At 46.6% G+C, this 20,295-nt stretch overlaps 2 protein-coding genes and 1 pseudogene across 3 annotated transcripts; 2 read left to right on the top strand and 1 right to left on the bottom strand.

The window, feature by feature from the left end:
• Positions 1-452: 452 nt before the first annotated feature.
• Positions 453-4,488, top strand: LOC139021591 (pulmonary surfactant-associated protein A-like). Of its 2 annotated transcripts, none has more exons than XM_070431965.1 (5): positions 453-472; positions 1,174-1,368; positions 1,647-1,766; positions 2,497-2,574; positions 3,047-4,488. In XM_070431965.1, the coding sequence occupies exons 2-5, from the start codon at positions 1,197-1,199 to the stop codon at positions 3,421-3,423; spliced, it is 747 nt and encodes a 248-aa protein (XP_070288066.1). In that variant the 5' UTR covers positions 453-472; positions 1,174-1,196; the 3' UTR covers positions 3,424-4,488. The 2 variants fall into 2 exon arrangements, with proteins under 2 accessions (XP_070288066.1, XP_070288068.1); XM_070431967.1 differs by lacking the exon at positions 453-472 and adding an exon at positions 615-634.
• A 9,084-nt stretch (positions 4,489-13,572) lies between these two features.
• LOC139021590 (mannose-binding protein A-like) lies at positions 13,573-17,744 on the top strand. The gene is made up of 5 exons (XM_070431964.1): positions 13,573-13,593; positions 15,045-15,234; positions 15,611-15,727; positions 16,595-16,669; positions 17,312-17,744. Exons 2-5 carry the CDS (start codon positions 15,054-15,056, stop codon positions 17,683-17,685), a joined length of 747 nt encoding a protein of 248 aa, XP_070288065.1. The 5' UTR covers positions 13,573-13,593; positions 15,045-15,053; the 3' UTR covers positions 17,686-17,744.
• A 1,818-nt stretch (positions 17,745-19,562) lies between these two features.
• On the bottom strand, positions 19,563-20,037 carry LOC139021589 (cytochrome c oxidase subunit 7B, mitochondrial-like; annotated as a pseudogene).
• Between the last annotated feature and the right edge of the window lie 258 nt (positions 20,038-20,295).

The raw sequence follows: 20,295 nt of genomic DNA, 5'->3' as shown, positions 1-20,295 counted from the left end.
TACACCTGGTGGTTGAGCTGCCCCCTTGCTCTCCTGGGAAGAGCCCATCCTCGGGATGCTCTCTCCTGGTGGTGGGCATTCAGGGGCTGGTGGTGCTTGCCGGTGGGTGTGTCACCAGCCAGGGTGGGCGCCACGGCCAGAGGGGAGGGCTTCCTTGCCACGTGCCTTACCGGGCCCGGGGTGAGTGCCCTCGTCCTGCACTGCTTGGAAACTGGTGGAGGGGAGTGTCCCTTCTTCAGACCTGCAGTTGCTCTTTGCAGGCTTCCTAAGTGCCCCTCCATGCTGAGTGCCCGTGAGGAAATGCGCTGTGTAAACAGATGGCTGCTTCCAGCTGGCCTCCCCGGAGTGGAGGCCCTTGTGACAGGAGCCTCTCCAGCGTGGAGAGGAAGCATGCTCATCTACCTCCATATAAATGCTGCTGCCCACCCTCCACTCTGAGCTGGAGGCAGAGATCCACGTGGGCTCTGTGTGGGTGAGTGTAGCCCCATCCCCTGGTGCTGCCCCATCCCCAAAGGTTGCAGGCGGTGGGAACCAGCCCAGCAGTCACCTTCTCATATTTTGCTGGGCTCCTCAGCCAGGTCCATTCCCACCAGGAACTCAGCGAGACCTGACAGGGAGCAGAGAAGTCTGACAAGTAGGGGTCGCCTGAGCAGGAGGGGGGGTCTCCCCATCATTGGCCATCTTGGAGTGGGTTGGCCATGGACGCTGGTCATCTTCATTTATCCTCAGGAACATGATCCCTTAGAACCTGAGAAGAGGGTAGCTGAGAGCATCAGGGGCAGATGGAGTGAGTGACCACATCGCTCCTCCCAGCAGCCTGGGAGGGCAGGGCAGGCTTGTCTCCAGGCATGGAAGTTCCAGCTGAATGAAGAGTGGTAGAGTCACTTCACCGTGGTCATCCATCAGGGTGCAGAGACCCCATTAGAACCCAGGTCCTCTGGCTCTCCAGAGCTCTCTACCATGTACTCCTCACTTGCCCAGGCACCACACCACCTCATGCAGAGCAATGGGGCATGAGACCGTGTCAGATGTCAGATGATGCTGGGAGTTTCCAAGGATGGTTTGGGTCCTCCCAGAGCTCCTGTCTGTACCTGGCCTGGAGGCTCAGCTGTATGAGGGGAGGGAATACCTTTGCACCTGCTTCAGGTGGCTGACAGCTCTTCCTTTCTGCAGGAGGAGCAGCTGGAGCAGGAGCCATGTTGCTGTGCCCGTTGGCCCTCACCCTCATCCTGCTGGTGGTCTCTGGCATCGAGTGTGAGCTGAAGGAAGTTTGTTCTGGAAGCCCAGGCATCCCTGGCACTCCGGGATCCCACGGCCTGCCAGGCAGAGATGGGAGAGATGGTGTCAAAGGAGACCCCGGACCTCCAGGTACTGGCTGGGAGACCCCTGCCTTTGCTGAGGGACAGTGACCTGTTTTCAGGAGCCCAGGGTGTTTGGGGCTCTGGAGGGGGTATAAGGGTCAGCTGGATGGTGAGGCATGGTGGGAGTTTCCCAGAGCCCTTAGAGCAGCCCTGGAGGGTCTCTCCTCAGAGTGCCCATGTACTGATAGATGACTCACCCTGGTCGATAATGAAGGTCCCGTCACGTGAGTCCAACCCTGTTGTGAATGATCAATACCATGCGTCCATGTCGCCTTCTCTCTGCAGGCCCCATGGGCCCCCCTGGAGGAATGCCAGGCCCTCCAGGGCGTGATGGGCTGATTGGAGCACCTGGCATCTCTGGTGAGCGTGGAGATAAAGGAGAACCTGGTGAGAGGGGCCCTCCAGGTGAGCAAGGTGGGGAAGGCAGGCAGTGGCAACACGGGCACAGTGCCCATGTGATTGTCACATGAGGGAGGATGGGGATCAGACAGAACCGTGGAGGTCCCCCAAGGGCATATTGCTCAACCTAATAAGAGAATCTGAGATTGAGGAGAGACATCAAAAGGTTGTGGGTGGTAGGCCACAATGCAGGGACCGATGGCTGTTGTAAGTGCTCCATGCATCACGGCTGCCATAGAGAAGGCACACGGTGTTGGGTGTGGGAAATGGGTAGCCCTGGGGGGGCAGTTCCTAGGGGTGAGGCACTAGAGGAATTATGAAAGGTGTAGGGGGTACGTGGACTAAAGATCCAAGCATATGGTGTGATTGGGAGCCCCACATGCAGAGGGAAAGTCCGAAGCGCTGAGTAGTAATCCAGGTCCTTCAGGAGAGTGCACAGAGAACCACACCTGCCCTGGGGAGGGGCTCTGCCCAGAAACCAGAAAAACCCACAGAGGTGGGCACACAGCCATCAAAGGCTGTGGCAGGAGAGGAGAGCGGAGAGGCCTCTGCAGGTGCAAGGCTGTGTGAAAGGACAAGTGTATAGGGAGTGTGGAAACACACTCCAAGATAGTGGACCCTTGCGACTTGGGGCCTGGGCAGTGGGTATGGACAAGTAGAGGGAAGAATGCCAGGCTCGCAGCTGGTATCACACCCTGTTGGCTTGCCCTCATTCTGGATGGGGTTCTCTCTACAGGGCTTCCAGCTTATCTGGATGAGGAGCTCCAAACCACACTCCAAGACCTCAGACATCAAATCTTGCAGTCAAAGGGAGGTAAGTGACCGCTTAGGGCCTTACAGGACAGGGGGTCTCCCATACGTTCCCCTCATCCTCAGTACCAGGCTCCAGAACTTAGCAACTTGACAAACAGTTGTGGATATGCATGTCTTAGGGAAAATAATGATGCTTCCTTTTCTGATGTCTTTGATGGCCCAGAGGGGACAGAGGTAGACACAGATTAGCTCCCTATGTCATGGAAAAGCAAGGTCTCTGCCTGTCTTGATTTCCATTGAATCCCAGAAATTGCAGTTTGGGGCACATAGTAAGACAGTTAATAAGTAATTGTTAAATGCATGAGTCAATGAACAGAATGATGAGAGCACAGAGGAGCATTTAGAAAGACTAGGATTGGAAGACAGAGGGAAGACAGAAAGGCAGAGGTGAAGAGATTGGAGAGCATATAAAGGCAGAGAGCCCAAGTGAAACAAAGAGGCCAGTGGTCTGACCCAGATTCCTCTGCTCTCAGTCCTCAGTTTGCAGGGTTCCATGCTGATGGTGGGAGAGAAGGTCTTCGCCACCAATGGGCAGACGGCCAATTTTGATGCCATTAGAGAGTCATGTAGCAGAGCTGGTGGCAGCATTGCAGCCCCGGAGAGTCCAGAAGAGAATGAGGCCATTGCAAGCATCGTGAAGAAGCACAACACTTACGCCTACCTGGGCCTGACTGAGAGCCCCACCCCTGGAGTCTTCCACTACCTGGATGACACTCCTGTAAATTACACCAAATGGTACCCTGGGGAGCCCAGGGGTCGGGGCAAAGAAAAGTGTGTGGAGATGTACACAGATGGGCAGTGGAATGACAAGAGCTGCCATCAATACCGACTGACCATCTGTGAGTTTTGAGCAGGCATCAAGGCCGCAGGAGAATAGGGTCCCACCTTGCTTTCAGCCGCCAACCTGTGGATTCCCCTGTATATCCTTTTCAACAACATTTATCTGTGGCTATTCCAGTTGGAGGCATTCTTAGCCACTCTACTCCCCATAAGGGCCCTCGCTCTTCCCCTTTGATCACTAATCAATCTGACATGCCCCCTGGAGCTCCTTCTCAGCACTGCACTCTAGGCAGCCACTGCGACCTTTGCCCTTTGTCGAGAGACAGAGACTTCTTTCTTCCTCCTCTTGTCCAGTTCCTTCATTTATAGGTGGTAACAGTGAGGTCCTGGGATGGAAGGTCCCTCCAAAATCACACAGAGGGTGCCTGCTTCCTGGCTCTCTCTACTCTTTCTCTGCAGCCCACTCCCTGCCCCATCTCATCGATTTAGCAGTTCTGGTAAAGCATATGATAGAAACAGGTGGACTTCTGGGATATTCCAAATTTGGGGACTATCTGTCAGTCTGTGGCCTCTGAGGACCCATGTGGTCAGTCTTCCCATGGGGTCAGAGAGCCAGCTGGTGTCCCAGCATGATGAAGGCCAACCCACTATAGTGATTGGCATATATGATCCACTTTCTTGAGTCTTGGGGTACCAACTCAACTCCCTGACCTAAAAGCAGCAAGCCTAGACCTCTAGAGAAGATCTTAACCCCACCCCAGACATAACCCAAGTAACTTCCTGCTGATGGACATACTAGTATCTCCATACAACTTCAGATATCATGAGGAGTTCACACCACTCATCACACCATTGACTATCTATTGAGCACATGCTATGTACCAGGCACTTTGGCAAGCATTTTAGCAAATAAATATTATTTAATATTTACCCAATGCTATGGGATCATCATTATTTTCCATCTGAGGACACTAAAACTTAGAGAAGTTAAATGTTTTTGAGTTTTATTACATGGAGCAAGAGGCAGAGACTGGACTCAAACCCATCTACTTGGACCTGAAGATCTTACACATAACCACCCTACTCTCTTACTGAACAGAGATGATTTAAATAAATCCTGAATGTGTTAACACCAGTCTCCATTGCTCTGGTTCCAAGAAACATCACATTTCTGTATTTTTATAAATCAACTTAACTGGCTCTGAGCCCCAACTTACCTAAAAAAATGGAAAATTCAATCTCAGGTTATGCTTTCTTTGTTGAGTAGAGGGCAACCTGCTCTTCACTCATAAGTTATACAGGTGAATGAGGAGCTACAGAAAACGCCTGGGAGAACATCCGTGTTGGTGGCTGGCATTAAGATAACTCCTCCTCTAAGTCTATGTATCCATTTCGGGTGGTGATTTCATGTGCTCATTTCCTTCTGAGCCACCTGGATGTTTTCCCTAGTCATGGCTCTGTCCCAGGCCGTGGTGAGCCACCCCAGTCTCAGGTCCGCAAGGAATGGGACCATGTCCCAGTGCTCTGTGGGAATGGGATCACGTCTCGACTGGCTTGAGGAGGCAACCACATATGTGTCCCACCTTCAGAAAGGTCCTCACTTCTTCCACTTTCAAATCTTCTAATGCTCTTCCTCACTGCATATAATTCTTTTTCTTAGGCAAGAGAGAGCTTTGGATCAAAACCCACAAAGCCAGATGGGAATGAGCAGAAATATTTCTCATTCTTTCATGAATGGCAATTTTTTAATCTGGTCACATTGTTACATGTGCTTAGGTCCCAGCACACAAATTATTGAGCCTTCCCAAAAATTCAAAAGAGCAAGCAGGAGAAGTATATTTTTCCTATTTTGTAGATCAACAGTCTAAGCCTCCAAAAATTGATGTTTTCTCATTTCTTATTAGATTTATTTTTTACTTATTTTATGGTTTTATTTGCTATTGCTACTATATTATTTTTATCACATTTAAATTAATTATTGATGGTTTATGAGAAAACTATTGATTTATTTTTTATTGACCTTTTTTAAAAATATATTTTATTGATTTTTTTTACAGAGGGGAAGGGAGAGGGATAGTTAGAAACATCGATGAGAGAGAAACATCGATCAGCTGCGTCCTGTACACGCTCTACTGGGTATGTGCCCACAACCAAGGTACATGCCCTTGACCGGAATCGAACCTGGGACCCTTGAGTCCGCAGGCCGACACTCTATGCACTGAGCCAAACCAGCTAGGGCTATTTTTTATTGATCTTATATTCAGCCATCTTTTTGGATTCTCATGTATCTCCTAATATTTCTAATATAATTGATTATCTTATATTTTACAAGTATATGATTGTATTTACAAATGACAGAAATTTTTCCTATCCATTATGATATTTACATTTCTTATATATAATTTTTATATATTTAAAGGTGCCAGGAGACCCTATATATTGTTGAAAACCCTCAATGATAAATTATGTTTTTTGGGTGGCCCTGAATGTATAAATGGGAACACTTCCAATATTTCACCATTGAAAATATTGCTTATTTTAAGTCTGACAGATACCTCTTATCAAGGAAAAGAACTTCCCTCTTTTTCTTAGTTTGTCGTAACTCATTTTAATCATTAACAAGTATTGAACTGTATCAGATTATTTTTGGCATTTCCTTTAGTCTAATAACACTAAACTGATGTCTAATATGGGTTGAGTCATTTCAAATTCCTGGGTGCCAGCATCTGGAGCCCACAGGGAAGAATGAGAGGCTTTAAGTGCCTCATCTTTTAAGATTGGAGAAATGCCCCAGGGACCCCACTATGGAACCTGTAAGGAGGGGGCTGTTCAGTATGAGTGATTTAGTAATTCCTACCCCCATGGTCAGTATAAGGAGGAATAAATAGAGGAAAGAAGGCTGATGCACCTTGGGTAGAAATTATCTCTTCTTCTTCACTCCCTAAAGGAGGAGACGGTACTGTCCTCTTCATAATCTTTGCAAGTAGGGATGCTCAATTGCTTCACCTTCCTCAATTAAGTCACCTAATGTAGAAATAGAGGGATTATATCCAGTTCTAAAATTACTGAAGTACTAAACCAGTAGATGGACTGATCTTTCTGAGGCATGGGGAGATGGAGAAAGGGGAGAATAGAGCTGGGAACAAGAGTGTTTGGAGGTAATGTGGATTTCCATCAATTGTATGGAGTTTCTCTGGGGCTGTGTGAATGCCAATGTCATGGAAGTGAGCTGGGGTTTAAATTCTGGTTGTGAGCAGGTTGCTTCCCTTAAAGCAGGGACACAGGGGCTCAAAGAACAAGAGACAATGAATTGAAATGTCCACTGACGCGATATGGACGGTAGGAAACATGCAGCTAGAGGCTTATAGGGTCCCTTGTCTGAAGAACTAGCTCTTGAGAAGGGTTGTCATTTGTAATCAAAGGGACTGAACAACCAGTCAGGGTGGGCCAAGAAGCAGCATTGTCCCCACTGACATGTGGTTCCTCCTGTGAGCAGGTATTGTCTACTATTGGAATCATCATTTTCTCTACACCCCACATGTGGAAAGCAATAAGAGAGAAGGCCTGCCCACCTTTCACTTCAAGAAGTCAGCACTCTATGGCCAGAGTAATGATGAATCAGAGATGAAACTGAGATCTTAATGACAAAACTGGAGGACAATTCATTTGGACTGTTTTAAATCAACCCTAGAAAGTTTTCATTGCAGGAAGAAAATGTAAGAAGAATTTTGAGACCATGTATTAGTTTTGACACCAGGTAAACTTCAAATGTTAAGATTGTATATATCTGCAGTAAGACTCTTAAACTTCTTATATATTGAACTAGAGGCCCAGTGCATGAAATTCGTGCATGGGGGGGGGGGTTCCTCAGCCCGGCCTGCAATGACGCCAGCATCCCTTGCCTCAGCCTCTGGCTCAAGGCTCCTCCCCTCCCCTCCCTCTGTACGGCCGGGGCAGGGACACTGGGCTCGCATCACTGTGAGCCCAGCATTTCTCGCCCTGGCCTCTGGCCTGAGGCCCCCTGCTCCCCTCCCTCCATACGGCTGAGGCACTGACACTGGGCTCACGTTGCAGGGGCTACACCACCAGCATTCTGCCCCTGCCACTATGGGAATCACCATCTTTGTCACAGAGTGATGGTTAATTTACATATTACTCTTTTATTAGATAGGATTAGTGAGTTACATGGATTCATTTTTTGATATTGAACCATCCTTGCATTTCTAAGATATACTTTACTTGGTCTAATGGCTGATACTCTCATCACACTGTGTGCCAGGCACTATACTTGTATTAACTCATGTCATCTTCTTTAGCCCTATTATCCCCAATTTACAAATAAGAATATTGATGAAAGTAGATATTAAAGTGATTTGTCAAAGATCATGTAGCCACAAGATTGCAGCATAAAGTATCTATCTGTATGTGCCGCCCCCCACAACCACATTAAAACTACAACTAAAAGACAAAACAGCGATCATCCAGAACCACGGGAAAGCTGGCTGAGTGGAAGTTGTACAACTAGAAGGAAAGAAAAAAGTGCATTGAGGCTGGGTAGAAGGTGCGGAGGCACCAAGAGCAGAGGTATGGAGGTGTGCGAACCGGGCTGCACCTGGGTGCATGGTTTTTTTTCAGTTGGGAGATACAAGATCCCGACTGTACTGAACTCATTTCTGGCAAGACTCTAGGGACCGAGACTCCTACAGGAAGAAAGTGGACTGTTTGGCATCGGGTCAGAAAGCGAGGGTGGCTTTCTTGCAGAACTGCTCCCAGGGATCATTGTTACTGTGGGGGTGTGGAACTCGGGGACTCGGGGATGCGAAGACACTGAGACACGGAGATGCGTGGAGATGCACGGAGTCACGGAGACGGCTGATGACAGCCATCGCTGTTCGCTCTGTCCCAGTGATTCTCTGAGACCCTGCCCCAATCAATTTACAACCCCACCCAAGCTGTGCGCAAATGAATCACCTGCCCTTTTGCAGCCTAACCTAACAAACTGCAGCTGGGTCAGAGAGTTCCAAAATTTCCAAACCCCAAACAGAGGAGAAATCTGCAGATCTCGCGGTAGCTCCTGCAGGGCAGACTCACACAGTAGTTGAATTTGCACCTCCTTGGAGATCCAAGAGCCAGTGTACCCAGTGGTCAGATACCAGATTTGAACTCCTCATATCCATAAGTGACACACTCAAGAGGCAGACTCAGTGAGCACCAAAGCCCCACTGAAGCAAGTCCTGCCCCATAAGAGTGTCTCCAGCACAGCAGTTCTTCCACTATAGACACAGCAGGTCCTTGCAGTCAATTGGCTTGGAGGTCATTTTCTCCCAGGGATACCAATAGCAATCAAGGCTTAACTACAACAAGACTGTACACCCAGCCCACAAAGGGGTGCACCAAGGGTGTCTACCTCAGGTGATTGAGGAGGCTGAGCCACTGGGCCCAATAGGACACCTACCACACAAAGCCACTCTATCAACACAGGGAAGCAGCCAAAATGTGGAGACAAAGAAACATGTCACAAATGAAAGAAATGGAGGAAAGCAAATTACTAGATTTAGAGTTCAAAACCAGTTATAAGGTTACTCAAGAATCTTCTACAAACCTCTGAGGAACTTAGTGAGACCTCCAAGGATCTTAATGAGAATGCCAAAAAAGTGGAAAAGGACCAGTCAGAAATTAAGCATTCACTGACTGAAATAAAGAATAATATACAGAGATCCAACAGAAGACTAGAGGATCCCAAGAATCAAGTCAAAGATTTGAAATACGAAGAAGCAAAAAACACCCAACTGGAAAAACAAAAAGAAAAAAGAATCCAAAAATATGAAGATAGTGTAAGGATCCTCTGGGACAGCTTCAAGCGTACCAACATCAGAATTATAGGGGTGCCAGAAGAAGAGAGAGAGCAAGATATTGAAAGCCTATTGGAAGAAATAATGACAGAAAACTTCTCCTACCCAATGAAAGAAATAGACTTATAAGTCCAGGAAGTGAAGAGAACCCCAAATAAGAGGAATCCAAAGAGGACCACACCAAGACACATCATAATTAAAGTGCCAAGAGCAAAAGACAAAGAGAGAATCTTAAAAGCAGCAAGAGAAAAACAGTTAGTTACCTACAAGGGAGTACCCATACTATTGTCAGCTGATTTCTCAACAGAAACCATGCAGGCTAAAAGGGAGTGGCAAGAAATATTCAAAGTAATGACTAGCAAGAACCTACAACCAAGATTACTTTACCCAGCAAAGCTATCATGTAGAATTGAAGGTCAGATAAAGAGCTTCACAAACAAGAAAAAGCTAAAGGAGTTCATCATCACCAAACCAGGATTATATGAAATGCTAAAGGGTATTCTTTAAGAAGAGGAAGAAGAAAAAGGTAAAGATCAAAATTATGAACAACAAAGGTACAACATATACATATCTATCAACAAGTGAATCTAAAAATTAAGTTAATTAAAAAAATCTGATGAACAGAATAAACTGGTGAATATAATAGAAGTGGGAGCATAGAAAGGGAGTGAACTGACAATTCTCAGGCGGAAGGAGGTATGAAGGGTGCGGGAAGAGTTTGGACAAAAATTTTACACCTATAGATGAGGACAATGGCGGAGGTAAGGGCATGGGGTGGGATGAGAACCAGGTGGAGGGGAGCTATGGGGGGAAAAAAGAGGAACATCTGTAATAATCTGAACAATAAAGATTTATTTAAAAAAAGATCATGTAGCCAGTTACTGATAGAGCTGGACTATAAATACAGGAAGTCAGATTCCAGAGACTGTGTTATTAACTATTAATATTTGGCTGGACTTCATAGCTAATTTTTACTTCAGGCTTTCAGGTGGGTAAGTGTGTACTCCACGTCATATAATTATTCTGATATTAGTGGGTACCAGGAACATATGTACCCATAATTAGAAAAGCAGGAAGAGGCCAGGTTAAACTTACAAGCACATTGAAAGCTACTGCTCCCTTCATGTCTGCTCACTGTCACACAGCCAAGCCAAATATCAATAGGGTGTTTACTCAATGTACTCTGTCTAGTAGGAGACTCTACAAAGGGCTTGGATATAAAATTCTATGATAAGAAAAAAATAAAATAAAATTCAATGATAGAAGACATTTCAAATGAAGAATAATATTTCAAACTACCATGATCATATTTACTAAATTTATTATTTTTTTTGCAAGGAACCAGTTTTTGTTTTATTGTTAGCTCTATAGTTATTTCCGTATTCTAGTTCATTAAATATATTATTTAATTTTTATTTTATTGATTTTTAATTTTATTTCCTATTTATTTTTATTTATTTATTTATACTGTTTTTCTAAAAATATTAATTTATCTGTCTCACAGAGTCAGCAGTTTTTGAAGGGCTACTTCTTTTTTATTTTTAAATTTTTATTGAATTTATTGGGGTGACATTGGTTAACAAAATTATATAGGTTTCAGGTGTACAATTCTATATTATGTCATCTGTATATGGTATTGTGTGTTCACCTCCCAAAGTCAAGTCTTCTGTCACCATTTGTCCCCCTTCACCCTCCTCTACCTCCCTCCATCCCATTTCCCTTATTGTCTGTGTCTATGAGTTTACTTTTTTGCTTAATCCCTTCACTTTCTTCAACCAGTCCCCTCAACTCTCCTCCCCCCAATAGCTGTTAATTTATTTTCTGCATCTATTTTGTTTGCTTATTTATTTTGTTCATTAGATTCCACAAATCATATGGTATTTGTCTTTCTTTGACGGGCTTATTTCACTGAGCATAATACTCTCCAGGTCCAACCATGTTGTCACAGACATCTTTTCATACGTCTATTGCCCACCTGTACGTCCTTTTTGAAGAAGTGTCTATTCAGGTTCTTTGCTCATTTTTTAATTGAATTGTTTCTTTTTAAGTGTTGAGCCATGTAAATTCTTTATAAATTTTAAATATTAACCCCTTATCAGATGTATTCTTGGTGAATATGTTCTTCCATTCAGTGGGTTGCCTTTTCATTTTGTTGATGATTTCCCTTGCTGGAGGACTATAGCTTTCACTCTGTTTATTTCCTACTGGGTTTGCCAATTTTTGCAAAATGAACTCAAATTTACCTCATTCCATCTGAGCAAATCCTAGGTTAAGGGTAAGGTCCTCCATTGCTTTTATGTCCCCATGGTGCACTAGGTTGTGATGAGCTGAGACTCTTGAAAAACAATTTTTCATCTTGACATGAACAGAAAAATGTATTAATAATAATCATAGCAAACAACAATAATAGCACACACTCAAACCTCCAATCGATGAGAAGACAGACTTGTGGATATGTGTGCACAGAGTCAAGGCTTTGTTATTATGCCTTAGCTGACAGTGCACATTCCTCCCTCTGTCCCAAGCTCCCCTTCCTCTAAGTCTATAACACACTCAGGGTCCTGGTTTTATGTAGTCACTCAGTTTCAAATTTCTACCTCTCTGGGAGGTCTGCTCATTTGCTGAATGGGTTGAATGCCCCTTGTCCTCTGAATCTATTGGCCCTTCAAAGTTGTGTCAAGGGCATCAGGAAACACAGCCCTGAGAAGGGTCTTCTTTACAAAGAGCCCCTCTTAGTGCCTGGCAGGCTCCTTTACAACAGGAACCTGGGAAGACTGCCGAACAGGCATGAGGACTTGAATACACAGGACTGATGACTTTTGAGAAGTCAAAACACCAATCACAAAGCAAGATCAAAGCAAGAGCAGTTCCTGCTCTCCACCAGGGAAAACCCAAACCTTTTGAGTTTTTTGATAAGACTAAGCGCTTCAGAGAGTGAGTGTAAGTTTCGGGGAGGGCGGGAATCAAAGGTCATGTCAGGGACTTGGAAAAGGTGACTTCATCAGGCTTTGACGATAAGAACTGGACACCCCTGGAAACCCAGGCATGGAGGAGCCACGGACCAGCCGGGTATCTGCCCCCCTCATGGTCTCGCTTCTCTGCTCACTATCTTAGCAGGTCCTTCTGTGAACCTGGAGACAAGGAGCTGAATCAAATGTTCTTAGAAAAGTAAGAACACTGAAAAAGTGTCAGATGCTCACGCCAGCGGTAGAGAAATCAAGGGGGCTGCTCTGAGGACATGATGCAGGGGATTCAGTTGTTCCATTAATGTCTAGTGAGCATTGACTCTGTTTCCAGGCACTCTTCTAGGTGGGGATACAACAGCTGAAGAACAGGATTTCTGTTCTAAGGAATTGCGTGGTCATTAAATACGCAACCAAATAAAGATTATGTTGCAGACATAAATTACAGGCAGAGAATTACAGTTTTGATAGAGTGGCTACTTAAAGTTGAATGGTAAGGGAAAACCCTTTCTCCAGAGATAATATTTAAGCTGAAATCTGAATGACAACAAACAATTCTGCAAAGACAGAGGGAAGTGTCCTGGGCTGGCACAGCTAGTGCAAATGCCACATTCAGTTTTGAATGCAACGTACCTACAAATACTTCTCCTTGTGCCTAGCCCTGTGACATGCCCAAGGAAGACATTTGATAAACGTTCTGAATGAGAAGGGTGGAAAGAGAGGAGCCAGTGTTGTCAGTAGACTAAACAGAAATGGAGGGTAAACTACAGATACAGAGTTGTGTTCCTGTGCATGTGTGTGCGTGTGAGTGCACACGTGAGCATGTGTCTGGTAGAATGTCTATACTTGTCTCTTCTATAAAAAATGTCTGCAGGAAAATAGCCTGAGAAGCTGTGATTCTAGAGCAGGGGTGGGCAAACTTTTTGACTTGAGGGCCACAATGGGTTCTTAAACTGGACCGGAGGGCCGGAACAAAAGCATGGATGGAGTGTTTGTGTGAACTAATATAAATTCAAAGTAAACATCATTACATAAAAGGATACGGTCTTTTTTTTTTTTTTTAGTTTCATTTATTTCAAATGGGCCAGATTCGGCCCTCGGGCCGTAGTTTGCCCATGGCTGTTCTAGAGGGTCAGTTGCCGAGCTATAGAGATGGATGCATGGGAGGGGCCAGTAGAAGGAGGAGTTTAGGGTATTAAAGTAGAGAGCTGCCCAGTGTGGCTGAAGGGCCCACCATCAGCCCTGGAGAGCTGCCCAGTATACTGGAGTTCTAATAATCGTTGTTTATTAACTTGGGGTGAAGGCCAGTCCAGCACTGTTCCGGTCGCCAGGCTAATTGGGCCTGACATTGCTGAGGCATCTGCCAGAGGCCTGGGCTGGAGGACAGCTTCCCTGCCACAGCCTTCGTGCTCTGAGGAGGCCCTAGTAAGTTGTTTCTGGAGGACAGAGGTGGAGTCCTGGGCCAAGAGTCTGGCCACTTGACTTGATCCTCGTGAGGTCCAGGCAGGGGCGTTGGTGGGGTTGTCAGGCCCACTCAGGGCCTCTGTCTCTCTCTGACTTGTGGCGTTTATGTTCTTCTTGGATCCACTTGACTATCTGCAAACTAAAGGGTGGTCTTTTCAGTCAAAGGGAAGAATGGAAGTGGGGTATGTTTAAACCTGACCTTGGCCTTTGGTATAATCAGGGAAAGGGGGAAAGAAGATAGAAAAAGGAAAGGTGGAGAAAATGTGATAAAGTTTCCTTCCAACTCACTACTTCTCACTGCATCCTGGAGGGAGGGAATGGCTCAGGGAGCCGCAGGGTAGGCAAGGGCAGATGGTAGTTATGGGCCAGCAACATTGGGATTAGTGGCCAGAGAGGAGCAGAGGGAGAGGCCCATGGGGCTGGGCTGCGAAGACTTCCTGGAACAGAGACCAGCTTGAGCAAAGGCTGGAGGGGACTCTGACAGCAGGTTGGGGATACAGAGCTTGGGGGCCTAAGGGCAGAATGCAAAGAAGCCTGCCAGGAGAAGAAGAATGAGCTGAAATCCTGCCAGGTCCAGTATAAACAGAAATTTTAGGAGCCTGGGTTCTGGCTGGCAAAAATGAATAAATAAATAAATGCCTCACAGTAGAAAACTTCAAACCAAGGGAAGAAAAGATATTTAAGTCTTATGTGGCCAGGATCAATGATCAAAGAAGGTTCCTTGGGAGGGCCAGAGCCCTGCCTCAAGGCACTCTGGGTCCTGAGCACCAGCAAGGGCCTGTCATAAAGTAAAAACTGCAGATGAAATGATTGACAGACTTCGGGAAACAACGGTGGTTCTGAGGTTAGGTGAACCCCGAAGTGTAAAAGGGATTGTTATGTGAAATGAGAGAATGGACGTCAGAAACCAGGTGCTACCGAGAAATGGGCCTTGTGGGAGCTCGGATTTCCTGCTACAGTTTGAGTCTAGCTCTCAGGCCCATAGGAAGGAGAAGAAGAGGAAATCTGAAGCCCGCTTGATCCTAAAAGACTGGAGTTGAGAGAGGAGCCGAGGCTCACACAGGCATTGAGCTTGCCTTTGCCCCAGGTTACCAAGAGCAGAGTTAGGTCAATTCCAGACCCCGCGGGCTCTCATGCATAGGGCCTGCCTCACCCTCTAAGCCTTGTACCCACAGGGGCACTGGAGGCCCAGGGAGAATGGGCTTCTACCAAGTTCTCTTGCATCTACCTTGGCTTCAGCACTGATCGAATTCTAACTTCCTTATCTGTCTCCTTAGTAGCCTGGGAGAAACTCAGAGTCAAAGCTGGTGTGTCTGTGTCCCGAGCACAGGGGCCAGCACACCAGAGGTGGTAGCGAATGTTGGCTACACGGGATGAGATGCAATTCTTTCCCTCACTCTCTCCACTACCAGGTGAGGACCATGTTGTGGTTTGTATCACTTCCCACCCTTCTGTGTGTGGTGACAGTGTCCTTCTCAGAACCCACAACCTGTGAAGATGCCCAGAAGGCCTGCTCAGTGATTGCCTGTGGCATCCCGGTCACCAATGGCACCCCGGGAAGAGATGGGAGAGACGGAGCCAAGGGAGAAAAAGGAGACCCAGGTACCCAGGCTGGTCTGACTTCTTGAATCTTTACTCCCCAGAGGGATCTGAGACAGAGCCATGAGCAGGCTCCCCTTACATTATGATGGGGATGAATCACTCAGGATAATTCCTGTACATTGTCATTGTCTCCTAAACAAAGACGCTGCTGTGACCTGGCTCCCACCTTTCCACGCAGGAATCGGTGGTGTGTGCTTGTCCCTAAGAGGCGGTATCTGCAGCCCGGGCAGCTGGCGCTGGAGGCAGGAGGTCTTTCTTTCTCAGGTCACCACTAGTTTGCTGTGGTTTCTGGAGTCAACGTGAATCTAATGCTGAGGTTTCGGAGGAAGAGAATGAGAGACAGACACTGGGTCACACGTCCTTCATCCTCCAACAGGGCAGGGGCTCCGAGGCTTGCAGGGCCCTCCAGGGAAACTGGGGCCTCCAGGAAGTAGAGGGGCTCCTGGGCCGCCAGGAGTGAAGGGCCAAAAAGGAGATCGTGGAGACAGTTCAGGTAAGAGGCTCATCTCAGCACGGCCTGGGCTGAGGGGACTGGCTGGGGAACTGGAGGGCCAGGTAGGAGGGGCCCTTCTCTGCTGCCCCACTGGCAGACCTCCCCTCTGCTTCCTGACCCAGCACTCTCACTCTTCCCAGTCCTACTTGGGGCCTGAAGGGATTCCCACAGGTGCCTGAAAACAGACTTGCTACCCTGCTGGCCACCCCTGGCGGCCCCTGCAGATGGACCAGCTCCCTCAGCTGGAGCAGCCGATGCCAGGTTCTAGGATGAGCGGGAGGAAACCAGTCCCCTCTGGGGTTGAGTTGAAGTCTGTTGTCACAAGAGTGGCATGAAGATGGTCTGCTTCATAAGATTCCTGGTGCAATAGAGTAATGAATAGAGTAACTGAATAAATTCATCCAAAGTGAAATAAAGTAATTAGTAGCAACAAAACAAAAGTGATGACCTCACATAAATATTTGCCTGCCGGCCCATCATGATTATAAGAATATTAAAAGCTCGCCTGGAATAAGAAATGAAAGCATGATTAAGAAAATTTTTCAAAAAAGGAGAATGAGTTCAGTCTTTTCGTATAAATGAGTGTAATATTACAGTATTTAAGCAGTATGTGAAGAAAAAAAATCCAGAGCTATAGTTTGCAAGTTACCGTTACTGCTACTATTATTACTAGTTTCAGAGTTACAGTTTATAAGAGTTATGAATTATGTCTGAGAAGGCAGAAATACAGTTATGTTTTATTGTTTTGCTTCCTTATTTTTCTAGAATAAGCATACTTCTTAATAAGCGTTTTTCCCCCCAAAAATACTCTGTTCTTGAATATAGGGTCTTTTTCTTAATATATGCCCTTCTCCCATTGCTTTGCAGTTACGGAGACTAAGCTGGCTAACTTAGAGAGAGAGCTGAGGAGCCTGGAGGCGGAACTGAACCGCATCAAAAAATGTAAGCCTCTGCCTGCCCCACTGGGTTCCCGCTCTCCCCTGATCCTTGAGCGCTCTGGGCTTTCAGGAGGTGGGAGAGAACTAACGGTTGTGTACACGGATTATATACCAGGGCCTGTGCTAGGTTGGCATTTTCTCATAATATGGTTTCATTCTGTCCCCTCATCATTGCTGTTTGTGAGCATTATGCTTATTTAATTTACATGTGAGAAAAAATAGGTCCAGGATTTACAGATAATTCATTCAGCATCACCGAGGTGGGAAGCAGCAAAGGAAAGACTGCATGGAGGTCTGCTGCCTCCAAATCTTCGCTCCTTCCTCAGCACCCACTGTTCTCAGATGGCTGTCTCTGTCCCTTTCTATCCTGGCGTCCAAGCCTGGCAGCGGTGCCCACACCTGTTTCCCTGTCCACCTGCACTAGAGCAGTTTGTGCCGGGGGACTGTCTCCAGGACAGGCTCCCCCAGGAGAGGCGGGGCTCTGCCAGGGCCTTCCCTACCCTGAGGAGCTCCTCCTCACTAGGACCTGACCTGAGGGGGTTGCACACGGGCTCCTTTTCAGAGTCCTGACTCCCCGACAAGGGCGTGGTCACCTACTGGCCTGAGCTCCAGGCCAAGTCAATCCCACCCGTCTTTGTGATTTCAGTGCTAATCTTCTCCTTGGGCAAGAGATCTGGAAAGAAACTCTATGTGACCAACGGTGAAAAGATGCCTTTTTCCAAAGTGAAGGCTCTGTGTGCTGAGCTCCAGGGCACCGTGGCCACTCCCAAGAACGCTGAGGAGAACAAAGCCATCATGGACGTGGCCAATGACCATGCCTTCCTGGGCATCACAGATGAAGTGACCGAAGGCCAGTTTGTGTATGTGACAGGAGGGAGGCTGACCTATAGCAACTGGAAGAAGGATGAGCCTAATGACTTTGGCTCAGGGGAGGACTGTGTGATCCTTCTAAAGGATGGGATCTGGAATGATGTCTCCTGCTCTTCCTCCTACGTGGCCGTCTGTGAATTCCCAGCCTGAAGAGGCAGTTCCTCAGCCCCTCCTTGGCTCTGCTGAGCTCTCTGCTGCCCTAAAAGAAAATTCAGTGATGTTTTTCTCATGCCCAGTGTTGACTCATTCTTTGGTGGGGATGGGAGGAAAATGAAGGGATGGATTTGATTATGGGATTAGGCAGTGAAAAGAGGCTGACACGTGGGTTTCTGGTTCAGTTCTTGGCAGAGGACACCCACTGTCTTGCCTAAGAGCATAGCACTGGGTCACAGTCAAACCATGGAAAGGACCCAGTCTAGCTCTGTCCTTTCTCAGAGGGGACATTGCGGTCAGCCACAGGAACCCATGGAGGGCCACATCTGTGTCAGTCAGCAACAGATCTCAGCCTCTAAGAGAACCAATCCTTTTGTCCAAGTGCTGCCACCATTTGATGCCCTCGATTCCTCCCCATGGCTAACCCAGTCCTATCTGTGACATGAATATGTCTTTAGTTGTTCATGTGCTGCACCAGAAAACCCTTCACCTACTGTAAAACCTCACAATATCCAATGTCCATGTTGGAAGTCCAAACCTGTAGAGAATGTTTATAAAAGTTTATCTGAACCGAACAGAGGATACACCAGAAAGCCAGAAAACAGCCTGAGAAAATGCCTCTCAGAAGGACAGTTTGTAGCTTCCTTTGTGCAGCTGGAAGTGGGGAGGGAACGAAGGGAGAAAACTGAAGGTGGAGGAAAGCCAGGCAGAAAATGGATTGCAGGGTAGGTGAGAGATTCTGAGCTCCCTTGAGGGTGGTTTCTCTTGAGGGCTCTGAGAAGAGGCAGTTCAAAGGTGTGTTAACCCTTTTACTAAAAACACTAGATGCCTGGAGTGTGACTACTCACTGTGACCTGCCCAGTTAGAAATCTGTGATCAGATCACCCTGTGAGGTTACAGTCCATGGAACCCCTTTTGCTTCCATAACAACACGGTACCATGATTAGTCCCAGGAATCCCCAAGTGGCTGTGGCCTCCTTAGAGCCACCAGGGCAATCTTGAGGACAAAGGACAGCCTTTTCTCCCAGCATACTTTTAGGACTGATTTGCTATGACCCCTGCCAGCATCACTGAGGGGGCAAAAGGTCAGGCAGACTCCTGACCTCCCTCTTCACAGGGCACTATCAGTCTCAGTCTGTCCGTGATCAGTGTTCCCTTCCTCCTGGGACATCCTCATCCCATTATGGGTCAATGGGTCCATTATTAGTAGACACAAGAGGAAAAACTCCCCAATGGTGAGTTATACACCCTGTGGGTGAAATGATGCAGCGTAAACCAGTAGGCTGACCACACACTCCTCTGAGCAGGATTCTGATGCTGTGGGGGCACAATCCTGCTCATGACCATGTGTGTTTGTAGCAATCTCAGGGTCAGTGGAGCTGAAAGGCTGCAGATCCCATGCATGAAACTGGGGAGAGTGTGAATTGCAGCTCCACTTCGAGGCCATTCACCAAATAAGATTGAAAAATAGTTCATGAATGTGCCAAAAGCCACTTAATAAAATGTTTTTATTAAAATTAGTTTTCTATTCTGTTTTTCTTTGTATCTGAACTACCAGAGAAAGCACCCTAAACTTGGGAGGTGCTTGATAAGTATTTGTTGAATGGGTACACCCCAAAAATCCTCACATGGATCTGTCAAGTGAACGTAGGGAGAGGCCACTCCCAGGTACCCTCCTTCTGCTGGACTGTAGAGCAGGGGTGAGAAGTGGCCTGGGAAATGTAGGGGTGACGGGGCAGGACCTGGCCTCTAGCACACCTAGACTGTCACATCACTGTGTTTTCAATCCCAGGAGACTCTCCTTCAAGCACTGCACCCGGGGCCAATGCCAAGAGTAATTTTGTGATGTGGAGCAGAACAATTCTCTATTTTCTTTTTTTTTTTGAAGGTTTCAAATGTACTTTATTTCTCCAATTATGCCATATTTTAATGGGCACACAGTGCTTTCACTTGCCATCAATTATGAGTTGGTTTTGAAATAATTCATTATCACACCAACTGGGATGATTACTAATCTCTCCATTCCTTTGGGGTGACTCTGCCAACAGGGGACAGGTTCCATTTTTTTCCAATTTGTGTTGCTGTTTTGTCCATGTAGCAACACAAAAAGTGGCTCCACTCGCTAAAATAGCATTGCCATATTTGTCATGGAAATCAGGTGTCCTTTTCTGGTGGATCTGCCTTGCCATTGTTTGCTGAATGCTTTGAACTGGGAGATGACTTAGCGCGTTTTTGGCCAACGGAAACATCGTGAAGCTGGACAACACCGCAGCAACTGCAGATGCCGGTTGCTGGAACTTTGAGTCAAGTACCCTTGCGAAGAAACCTGAAAAACAAAATGGCTTTCAGTAGGGCACTTTTTCCAATTCTCTATTTTCAATTAAAGTCCATTCTGCTTACCAGAGGAGTGGAGACTACTTCAAGTTTAGAGGCACCTATCAAACCAATTATCAAGGCAAATAGAAAAAGGAAAGTACAGAAACTGTTAAGAAGAAAGGAAGATACACATATGATGACTCAGCAAAGAAGGATTACTGCAACCAAGCATAAAAGTTAAGGCCTAAATTTTCTCACAGCCAAGAAAACAAGGAGAAAACAGATGTAACC

This window comes from Myotis yumanensis, unplaced genomic scaffold (assembly GCF_028538775.1).
Source record: "Myotis yumanensis isolate MYYU_CA2020_CCGP unplaced genomic scaffold, mMyoYum1.0.hap1 SCAF_13, whole genome shotgun sequence".
NCBI classification, from domain to species: domain Eukaryota; kingdom Metazoa; phylum Chordata; class Mammalia; order Chiroptera; family Vespertilionidae; genus Myotis; species Myotis yumanensis.
Note: the sequence above shows the minus strand (reverse complement) of the source record. Positions and strands in the feature narration are given on the sequence as shown.